Raw genomic sequence first — 11980 nt, forward strand, 5'->3', positions numbered from 1 at the left:
CAGCAGGAACTGGGATTCATCAGACCAGGAAATGTTTTTCCAATTCTCCAGTGTCCAGCGTTTTCGTTCCTTAGCTCACTGCAAACACTTTTTTTTTTAAAGAATTGGAACTCTGTAAGGTTGTGTCAAGGTACGACAAGTTGTGCATTATTATATGGGTCTTTGGCAGCTGTACTGGACTGTCAGTTGACTAACTGTAGCCCATCTGTTGCTCTGCACAGCTTTCCCTGTCCTCTTTCATCAATGACCCATTGGCTGAATGTTCTTTGGGTGGTAGGACTGTTGAGTGTGAAAAACCCAGCAGCGTTGCAGTTCTTGACACACTCAAACCAGTGCGCCTGGCACCTACTACCATACCCTATTCAAAGGCACTTAAATATTTTGTCTTGCCCATTCACCCTCAATGACACACATACATATTCCATGTCTCAATTGTCTCAAGGCTTAAAAATCCTTCTTTAACCTGTCTCCTCTCCTTCATCTACAATAATTGAAGTGGATTTAACAGGTGACATCAATACATCAATACTTTCACCTTGATTCACCTGGTCAGTCTATGTTGTGGAAAGAGTCCTAATGTCTAGTACACTCAGTGTACATACATGATGTTAATAAAGCACAGATTCCAATACATTAAATATGGCCAGATACATACACTACCACACAACTAACTGATTAAACTCATCAATAAACAACATACATTATACACAGCTCAATATCTACTGCTAGCCATACATTATACATAGCTCAATATCTACTGCTAGCCATACATTAAACACAGCTCAATATCTACTGCTAGCCATACATTATACACTGCTCAATATCTACTGCTAGCCATACATTATACTCAGCTCAATATCTACTGCTAGCCATACATTATACATAGCTCAATATCTACTGCTAGCCATACATTAAACACAGCTCAATATCTACTGCTAGCCATACATTATACACTGCTCAATATCTACTGCTAGCCATACATTAAACACAGCTCAATATCTACTGCTAGCCATACATTATCTGTATATTACTGAAAGTACAATATGCAATTCTTTAGAATCTAGAACATAGTTAATTCCCCAGGTTGGAGTTCAAATCTGGCCAATTGAACCCTGACACTAACTAAAGCCTAACCCTACCTTTGTGTGTGTGTGTGCTGCGTTGTGTTATCCAATCAGTGTCTTCATACAGGCAGGCCGACTGAAGGGCCAGTTGTACTGGTTATGAACAGGACCGTTGACGTTACACTCGAAGAAGGAGAACATGGGAAACCAGATCCGAGCACGGCGGCTGTGTTGGAAGGCCCTGGTGTTGGCCAGAGTGTGGTAATACAGGAACAGTCTGGTGGTGATGTAGAAAGCTATGAACACATCTATGGAGTAGTGCTCATGAGCCGCCAGGATGAAGAAGATACCAAACAGATTCAGTACCCAGGAGATGGTATGGATCAGGTGCCAGCTACGAGGAGTATCTACAGGATATACAGTATATAATCAGGCATTATAATATCCCTCTCTGATCTCTAGTAGGGCATGTTGTTAATCAGCACTTGTGACAAATGTTTTTGTTGCACACACACACACACACACACACACACACACACACACACACACACACACACACACACACACACACACACAGAGTACGACTCACACTCTGTGATGAAGAAGTTGAGTATGGTGAGTACCACAGTGTGACCAGAGAACATGTAATCTCCACAGGTATCCACTCCATTCAGCGTCATGCCAAAGCCACTCCATATAGCTAACACCCTCTGGACCTTAGACCACGTATCACCATACATCTATATATATATATATATATATACACACACACAAACACACACACACACACACACACACACACACAAACACAGTTAGCAATGATCTGAACATTGTGTCCAGTAATCACCCAGTCATCAGACTCTGCCCTATAATCACCCAGTCATCAGGTAGTCTGGGTGTGTTAGTATGTGTATCCCACCTTACTGGAGCACTGTAGATGTTGTCCAGGTACAGAGAGGGAGGTAACAAACATGGTGACGCAACGCAGCAGAAACACTGTTCCAATCAGAGAACACAGACGCCGCAATATGATAGACCTAGAGAGAGAGAGAAAGACATATTATAGACGTAGATAGAGAGACACCTCAATATGATAGACCGAGAGAGAGAGAGACCTCAATATGATAGACCTAGAGAGAGAGAGAGATACCTCAATATGATAGACCTAGAGAAAGAGAGAGAGACCTAAATATGATAGACCTAGAGAGAGAGAGAGAGACCTCAATATGATAGACCTAGAGAGAGAGAGAGACCTCAATATGATAGACCTAGAGAGAGAGAGAGAGACCTCAATATGATAGACCTAGAGAGAGAGAGAGATACCTCAATATGATAGACATAGAGAGAGAGAGAGAGAGACCTCAATATGATAGACATAGAGAGAGAGAGAGACCTCAATATGATAGACCTAGAGAAAGAGAGAGACCTCAATATGATAGACCTAGAGAGAGAAGTACAGCAGTAGTAGTAGCTGAAGTAGCAGTAGTAGTAGTAGCAGAAGTAGTAGTAGTAGCTGAAGTAGCAGTAGTAGTAGTAGCTGAAGTAGCAGTAGTAGCAGTAGCAGTAGTAGCAGTAGTAGTAGTAGTAGCAGCAGTAGTAGCTGAAGTAGCAGTAGTAGTAACTGAAGTAGCAGTAGTAGTAACTGAAGTAGCAGTAGCTGAAGTAGCAGTAGTAGTAGTAGTAGCAGCAGTAGTAGTAGTAGCTGAAGTAGCAGTAGTAGGAGCTGAAGTAGCAGTGGTAGTAGTAGTAGTAGTAGTAGTAGTAGTAGTAGTAGTAGTAGTAGTAGTAGTATTGCAGTAGTACACATGTTTGTCTAGTTGTAGTAGTAGTGCAGTAGTACCTGTGTTTGTGTAGTAGTAGCACCAACAGGAAGATGTAAACTAGGATTAAACCACAAGCCTCCGCCATCGCAAAAGCCCAAGGGATTCTGGGTACACTGTCAGAGAAAAATAGAATAATAACGTTGGAATAATAATGTGAGGCCAGAGGTTAGAGGTCTAGCTCACCTATTCAGGAAAATGTCTGGCAGTAGGATTAGAGGTCAGGGGTTAGATGTTAAAGGTCAGACTCACCTATCCAGGAAGATGTCGGGCAGTGGCGGGTAAATTGTCATATCGGGAACGCGGTCGTGGACGATCACCATGACGAAGGAGGTAAATCCGAAGACGAGCATGACGTAAACAGAGCTGACTACTGTCTTCCACAGCTCTGGGTCCAGACGCCCTAGAAGGCACTTCCTGTCCCCAGTTGAGTGAATGTGACACTGGTCTTCTTCTAACGCCATCCCTGACCGGGGTCGCGACCCTGACCATGACCCTGAGACCCCACAGTCCACCTGATGGCGCCCTGCCCCGTTACACACACGATCCCCTCTATTACACCGCCTGTCAGCCCTGTGATCCCCCCAGTCTTCCCCATGACAGGCCCTGTCCCCCCCAGCAGCAGCCCCTAATCCCTCTAACCCTATCCCCAGCTCCTCCATTTGCTTCTGGTTCTGTATTTGGAGCCTCCGCAGGGCCAGGGCCAGCCTCTTGATGTCCCCCAGCACAGTGAGGCTCAGAGGGGGTTCACGCAGGTCAGCCTCCCTTAAAGTCAGCAGGCTGGGGCCATCCACACGATGTTTAGAACACAGCAGCTCCACATACTGCCCAAACCCCTCCTGCTCCAGCCAGCCAGACACCTGCTTACTACTCCACGTACTAACACTACTCTGAGACACCGCCATAGCATTCCTCCCTCTGAGAGAGAGGGAGAGAGACAGACAGTGTTAATACAGTGGTAACACAACGGCAATGTAATAACAGACCTAATAGTTTGTTCTGGGAAGACAGCATTAAGTCACAGAGGCCAATCACAACAGAGATAGACCACATACAGTATATACTCATTATTGGCTTAGACCACCAGCTCCATTCAAACTAGACAGTACAAGTAGCCAGTAAACATGAATAATGATACTGAGACTGAAAAACAGCTGCTATCTCAAGGCCATCAGACTGTTAAATAGTCACCACTAGCCAGCCTCTGCCCAGTACTCTGACCTGAATTTAGTCACTGTCACTAGCCGGCTACCACCTGGTTACTCTACCATGCACCTTTAGAGGCTGCCGCCCTATTTACATAGCCATGGAACACAGGTCACTTTAATAATGTTTACATACTGTTGTACTCATTTCATATGTATATACTGTATTCTATTTAACTATTGCTGTGCATATACTATTCTGTCCTACATATTCTACAGATATACAACATATTATATCCACATACTGTCTATAATGTCTATACATCCAATCATATGTACAGTATGTACTACCGTTCGTTTGGGGTCACTTAGAAAGCATTTTTTGTCCATTAAAGAAGCATTTTTTGTCCATTAAATTAACATCAAATTGATCAGAAATACAGTGTAGACATTGTTAATGTTGAAAATGACTATTCTAGCTGGAAATGGCAGATTTTTTATGGAATATTTGCATAGGTGTACAGAGGCCCATTATCAGTAACCATCACTCCTGTGTTCCAATGGCACGTTGTGTTAGCTAATCCAAGTTTATAATTTAAAAAGGCTAATTGATCATTAGAAAACCCTTTTGCAATTATGTTAGCACAGCTGAAAACTGTTGTCCTGATTAAAGAAGCAATAAAACTGGCCTTCTTTAGACTAGTTGAGTATCTGGAGCATCAGCATTTGTGGGTTCAATTGCAGGCTCAAAATGGCCTGAAACGTGTCAGTCTGTTCTTGTTCTGAGAAATTAACGCTATTCCATGTGAGAAAGATCTTGTACAATGCTGTGTACTACTCCCTTCACAGAACAGCGCAAACTGGCTCTAACCGGAATAGAAAGATGAGTGGGAGGCCCCGGTGCACAACTGAGCAAGAGGACAAGTACATTAGAGTGTCTAGTTTGAGAAACAGATGCCTCACAAGTCCTCAACTGGCAGCTTCATTAAAAATAGTACCAGCAAAACATCATTCTCAACGTCAACAGTGAAGAGGCGACTCCGGGATGCTGGCATTCTAGGCAGAGTTTCAAAGAAAAAGCCATATCTCAGACTGTCCAATAAAAATAAACGATGAAGATGGGCAAATGAACACAGACACTGGACAGAGGAACAGAGTCACCTCTTCACTGTTGACGTTGGGTTAAGCTCCAAAATGCAGGTGTTTCAGCCTAGCTCAGTGCTTTCTGTGGTGGTGAGGCAGCCAGCGGAAAATATGGAGCGTAGGGGTTGGTAATGTTCTCTAGATGCGCCGTGATTGGCTCAGTGTTCTGTCACTCATGGGGACACCATGTCACCACCAAATTCAAAAGGGTAGAGCTTGAACATTCAAGCCCCCTTGGGTACTGCCATAGAGTTACATTAGAAGTGCCCATCCAAGAAGGCTCAAAATCATTGGCCACAGATAAAATGACGTCAAATCACGTTATATCTACACTAGCTTTGATTGTACTAATCATGTCAACATCATACTTTCAAAATCTTAGCTAGCAAACTAGCAGTCATCATCACGAATCAAGTCGACAATCTACAAGCAAATCCTTTTCAATCCTTGTCATATGAAGAGAATTAATGATGAGAAATTATAGATAAAACATATCGGTGCTCAACGGCCATTGGACAAACATTACACAACAAGTTGGAAATCGTTAGTTCAAAAATGAGTGGTTTGGAAGGAATCAGTGGCTAACTGCAAGCATTGCAAAGCAATCACTAGCCTGCTATTCAGTGGAGTTTTAAGGGTCTGTTTTCCAAGCATAAATGGATAAACATTCAACATTGGCCTTGCTGTCAATCCAGCACGACTTCTACCGAGCTCAAAACAAATGGAAACTCAGAACTGGGAAATCTGACATCAGTGAGTTCAACACAACTTGTTCTGGGAACTCAGAAAAAAACGAGCTCCGACTGGAAAAATACGTTCTGACAGTCATCCAACTCAGAATTGCAAGTCGGGAACTCGGGCCTCTTTCTAGAGCTCTAACCTGAAGATCACTGACGTCATGATTCAACCTTGTTTTTTTTCAGTTCCCAGTTGTCTTGAAGGCACCATAAATCTAAAGAATGCCAGACTATGATGACAAAGGTTGATTGTGACATTTTCCCACAAAGGACCGCTGCGCCACCTTCCTGTTCAAGTGAGCACAGTACAACAGGGTGAGTCCAAACATGTATTGTATGCTGCTGCATACATGATGTAATATGCCAGGGAGATATGTATACTGTAGCTAAGAAAGTAATACTAAGTGTATGTTGTGTAGTAAGCTGTTCGTAGCTCATGTTCCTCACCCTAATAATTTGTTCTGACTTGGTGCTGCACATGTAGCCTATAGCCTGTTATAGAGAAATATAATCATTGAATATTGTAAGAGCTTTCATTGTCTGCTTACAGTGCATTCGGAAAGTATTCAGACCCCTTCAGTTTTCCACATTTTGTTACGTTAGTCTTATTCTAAAAATTATTAAATACATGTTTTCCTCATCAATCTACAAAACCCCCTAATGATCAACAGAAAACAGTTTTTTTTTTTAATATTTGCAATAAAATAAAGAATTATTTGCAAAATTATTCAGACCCTTTGCTATGAGACACGAAATTGAGGTCAAATTGTGCATCCTGTTTCCATTGACCATCCGTGAGATGTTTCTACAACTTGATTGGAGTCCACCTGTGGTACATTCAATTGATTGGACATAATTAGGAAAGGCACACACCTGTCTCTATAAGGTCCCACAGTTGACATTGCATGTCAGAGCAAAACCAAGCTCCGAGACAGGATTGTGTCGTGGCACAGATCTGGGGAATTTTACCAAAACAATTCTGCATTGAAGGTCCCCAAGAACATAGTGGCCTCCATCTTTCTTAAATGGAAAACGTTTGGTTCCACCAAGACTCTTCCTAGAGCTGGCAGCCTGGTCAAACTGAGCAATCAGGGGAGAAGAGCCTTGGCCAGGCAGGTGACCAATAACCCGATGGTCACCCTGACAGAGCTCCAGAGTTCCTCTGTGGAGATGGGTGAACCTTCCAGAAGGACAACCATCTCTGTAGCACTCCACCAATCAGGTCTTTATGGTAGAGTGGCCAGACGGATGCCACTCCCCAGTAAAAAGCACATGACAGCCCGCTTGGAGTTTGCCAAAAGACACCTAAAGGACTCTCAGGCCATGAGAAACAAGATTCTCTGGTCTGATGAAACCAATATTGAACTCTTTGGCCTGAATGCCAAGCATCGCGTCTGGAGGAAACCTGGCACCATCCCTACGGTGAAGCATGGTGGTGGCAGCATCATGCTGTCAGGATCGAGGGAAAGATGAATGGAGCATAGTACAAAGCGATCCTTGATGAAAACCTGCTCCAGAGCGCTCAGGACCTTAGGCCTGGGCAAGGGTTCACCTTCCAACAGGACAACGACCCTCAGCACACAGCCAAGACAACGCAGGTGTGGCTTCGGCACAAATTTCTGAATGTCCTTGAGTGGCCCAGCCAGAGCCCGGACTTGAACCCGATCGGACATCTCTGGAATAGCTGTGCAGCGACGCTCCCCATCCAACCTGACAGAGGATCTGAAGAGAAGAATGGGTGAAACTCCCCAAATACAAGTGTGCCGGGCTTGTAGCATCATACCCAAGAAGACTCAGGCTGTAATCGCTGCCAAAGGTGCTTCAACAAACTACTGAGTAAAGGGTCTGAAAAGTTATGTAAATGTGATATTTTTTTATTAAATTATTTTATTTATACGGTCGTGTCTTTGGCACCATTAAATTGAAGACTGTTATTTTATCAAATCAATTCTCTCTAATTATTATTACGTGATTAAACTAATCATGTAGATGTAATTAACTAGGAAGTCGGGGCACCAAGGAACATCTTCAGATTACAAAGTTATACTTTTAATATCTGATCAATTAGTCTTCTGATTAATGAATGATTCTTTACCTCACGTTAGTCTCATTCCAAATGTCGCAAATTGTTGGTTATCTGCACGAACCCAGCTTTTACTATGAATCATCCATACACCAATTGTCTTAATCATTTATTTACTAACTAACTAAATAATCACAGAAATGCATCAACAAACACAGTAGATATGGTTACAAGGAATTGATATGGGAGGTTCCCTAGTAGGCTAAGCTGATATGACAGCTTGGTGGACAGAGGGAAGTGGGTGTGGACTGAAAACAGGCGGGAAAGAACAGAGGGCTCACTACACACAGTTGATAATTATATTAATTAAGATGCTAATCCTTTGCACATGAACGCTCACTCATTCGGGAATAATTGCAATCAATATATATTTATGCCCAGTGTGTCGTCGTGATCTCTGTAGGAATCGTCAGTTGTTGGAGTCAGTTCATCATCGTCTCTCTCTGCTTCCCTGAAGATCAAAGTATTTCCTGGTTAGAATGGGTACTTCAGAGTACCATTCAGCAATGTTCTCATAGAATAGATGTTTCGGCGGTTGTCGGTCTTCGCATCCCAGGTTGACATAATTTATAGCTGCAGACTAGTAATTAGTATCAAAGATTTTCTCTTATTCTGTCGGGATCGATAGTCTCAGAGTTCAACCATTTCCCGCCGTGTAGCCAATGCTCCACTTGGTATGGTTAGGAATTCAACAGCCATTGCAACCTTAGCCTAAACTGAGATTTTTGTGGTCTAAACTCAACCTGTGCCCCCTCAGTGTCCATCGAGGTACGAGTGGGCTAAAGAGGATTTCCTCAGGAGGGGTTTTTATTCATAACAATATAAAAGGCGGGTCTATGACGCCAGATCATGTCTATGCTCACTGGGGCGGGCCAATGACTTAGTTAAACTTTGAATGGAATACAATTATCTTTCATTAAAGGTTTAATATCACCTTACATCATTTCACAAATAGTTTAATCTTTACTCATTCATTTTCTACAATAATTAGATGCAAACCCCATAATGGAGAAATGTACATATTCAGAGATATAGTTTATTCACCATTTGTTCTCTCTATGTGTTTCTTTCTGCATGGCCAGGGGGAGAGAGTCTCTGAATGCCCTGTATATATAATGCAAAAGAAATTCAAGTTTTTGACAGCACTGGGCCTTTAACCTCAGTCATTTCAAATTCAAAGTACAGAGCCAAAACTGTCCAAATATTTTTGGACCTCTTTGTATATTTACAATGTATTATTATTATCACTATTATTGTTATTGTTATTATTCCAGTTAAGTTAGAGAGTATACAGTATTACCAGTCAGTTAAACTAGAGAGTACATGACCAGTTAGTTAAACTAGAGAGTACATTACCAGCCAGTTAAACTAGAGAGTACATTACCATTCAGTTAAACTAGAGAGTACATTACCATTCAGTTAAACTAGAGAGTACATTACCAGTCAGATAAACTAGAGAGGACATTACCAACCAGTTAAACTAGAGAGTACATTGCCAGTCAGTTAAACTAGAGAGTACAGTACCAGCCAGTTAAACTAGCGAGTACATTACCAGTCAGTTAAACTAGAGAGGACATTACTAATACATTACTAGTACATTACTAGTACATTACTAGTCAGTAAAGCGCCGCCTTAACTCAGCTCACTGGTCACCATAGCAGCACCCACCCGTAGCACGGGCTCCAGCAGGTATATCACACTGGTCAGCTCCAATGCCAATTCTTAATTTGGCCGCCTCTCCTTCCAGTTCTCTGCTGCCAATAACTGGAACGAACTGCAAAAATCACTGAAGCTGGAGACTTACATCTCCCTCACTAGCTTTAAGCACCAGCTGTCAGAGCAGCTCACAGATCACTGCACCTGCACATAGCTCATCTGTAAATAGCCCATCCAATCTACCTCATCCCCATACTGTATTTATTTATTTATCTTGCTTCTTTGCACCCCAGTATCTCTACTTGCACATTCATCTTCAGCACATCTACCATTCCAGTGTTTAATTGCTATATTGTCATTAATTTGCCACCATGGCCTATTTATTGCCATACCTCCCTTATCCTACCTCATTTGCATATGCTGTTTATATATTTTTCTACTGTATTATTGATTTTATGTTTGTTTACTCCATGTGTAACTCTGTGTTGTTGTTTGTGTCGAACTGCTTTGCTTTATCTTGACCAGGTCGCAGTTGTAAATGAGAACTTCTTCTCAACTGGCCTACCTGGTTAAATAAAGGTGAAAAAAAAAGTTCAACTATAGTACATTACCAGCCAGTTAAACTATAACACATTACCAGTACATTACCAGCCAGTGAAACCATAGAGTACATTACCAGCCAGTTAAACAATAACACATTACCAGTACATTACCAGCCAGTGAAACCATAGAGTACATTACCAGCCAGTTAAACTATAATACATTACCAGTACATTACCAGGTTATTACAAGTCAGTGAAACCATAGAGTACATTACCAGCCAGTTAAACTATAACACATTACCAATACATTACCAGCCAGTTAAACCATAGAGTACATTACCAGGTTATTACAAGTCAGTGAACCCATAGAGTACATTACCAGCCAGTAAAACTATAACACATTACCAATACATTACCAGCCAGTTAAACCATAGAGTACATTACCAGGTTATCACAAGTCAGTGAAACCATAGAGTACATTACCAGGTTATTACAAGTCAGTGAAACCATAGAGTACATTACCAGCCAGTTAAACTATAGCACATTACCAGTACATTACCAGCCAGTTAAACTAGAGAGTACATTACCAGGTTATTACAAGTCAGTGAAACCATAGAGTACATTACCAGGTTATTACAAGTCAGTGAACCCATAGAGTACATTACCAGCCAGTTAAACTATAGCATATTACCAGTACATTACCAGCCAGTTAAACTAGAGAGTACATTACCAGGTTATTACAAGTCAGTTAAACTAGAGAGTACATTACCAGGTTATTACAAGTCAGTTAAACTAGAGAGTACATTACCAGTCAGTTAAACTAGAGAGTACATTACCATTCAGTTAAACTAGAGAGTACATTACCAGTCAGTTAAACTAGAGAGTACATTACCATTCAGTTAAACTAGAGAGTACATTACCATTCAGTTAAACTAGAGAATACATTACCAGTCAGTTAAACTAGAGAGTACATTACCAGTCAGTTAAACTAGAGAGTACATTACCATTCAGTTAAACTATAGAGTACATTACCATTCAGTTAAACTAGAGAGTACATTACCATTCAGTTAAAGTTAAACTAGAAAATACATGACCAGTAGTTAAACATTACCATTCAGTTAAACTAGACAGTACATTACCAGTCAGTTAAACTAGAGTACATTACCATTTAGTTAAACTAGAAAATACATTCAGACCAGTTAAACTATAGAGTTAAACTAGAGTACATTACCATTACCATTACCATTCAGTTAAACTATAGAGTACATTACCATTCAATTAAACTAGAGAGTACATTACCATTCAGTTAAACTATAGAGTACATTACCATTCAGTTAAACTAGAGAGTACATTACCAATCGTTCTCTCTCTGTCTTCTGTGACTCCAATACTCCTTTGCTCTCCAGCACACACTTCCTCCTAATCCAAAGGACTGTTGGACCTAAACTGCTGAGTAAGCTGCTCTCCATATCAGGACCTTTCTCCTACTGATAGATAGGCTGCTGTCTCCATATCAGGACCTTTCTTCTACAAATTGGAGGTATCAAGGAGATGTGCTCTGATAACAATGTTGTCCACACTGATCTACCCTGATCACTGATCAACCCTCGTCAACAGAACTCAGTAGAACCACTACATGATCAACAGCATTAGTTTAGTAAAAAACGTGTGTGAGTAAATACATGTTATCATCTGTGTTTAGAAAAGAAACTCAGCCTTTGACCTTGAATCTTGAGTACTGGTGAGTACACTAGCCAAGTAGTTGGCGGTAATGAGCCATTAAAGTTGGT

General features: G+C 41.4%; 1 protein-coding gene across 1 annotated transcript; it reads right to left on the reverse strand.

Moving 5' to 3' along the window:
• Nucleotides 1–490: 490 nt before the first annotated feature.
• On the reverse strand, nt 491–11623 carry LOC112245615 (sphingomyelin synthase-related protein 1-like). The gene is made up of 6 exons (XM_042305735.1): nt 11546–11623; nt 3137–3802; nt 2905–3000; nt 1984–2101; nt 1654–1804; nt 491–1471 (listed from the first exon to the last, which is right to left on the reverse strand). The coding sequence occupies exons 2-6, from the start codon at nt 3787–3789 to the stop codon at nt 1167–1169; spliced, it is 1323 nt and encodes a 440-aa protein (XP_042161669.1). The 5' UTR covers nt 3790–3802; nt 11546–11623; the 3' UTR covers nt 491–1166.
• Nucleotides 11624–11980: the final 357 nt, after the last annotated feature.

Source organism: Oncorhynchus tshawytscha, linkage group LG24 (genome assembly GCF_018296145.1).
Source record: "Oncorhynchus tshawytscha isolate Ot180627B linkage group LG24, Otsh_v2.0, whole genome shotgun sequence".
NCBI lineage: Eukaryota > Metazoa > Chordata > Actinopteri > Salmoniformes > Salmonidae > Oncorhynchus > Oncorhynchus tshawytscha.

What these genes read in the sequence shown, in the direction of transcription:
- LOC112245615 (XM_042305735.1), bottom strand. Translation starts at nt 3,789, where the DNA reads ATGGCGGTGTCTCAGAGTAGTGTTAGTACGTGGAGTAGTAAGCAGGTG. An exon ending in ATCTACAGTGCTCCAGTAAG is followed by an intron (nt 1,805 to 1,983) that starts GTGGGATACACA and finishes ATATATATATAG; the next exon opens with ATGTATGGTGATACGTGGTC. An exon ending in CAACTTCTTCATCACAGAGT is followed by an intron (nt 1,472 to 1,653) that starts GTGAGTCGTACT and finishes TATATCCTGTAG; the next exon opens with ATACTCCTCGTAGCTGGCAC.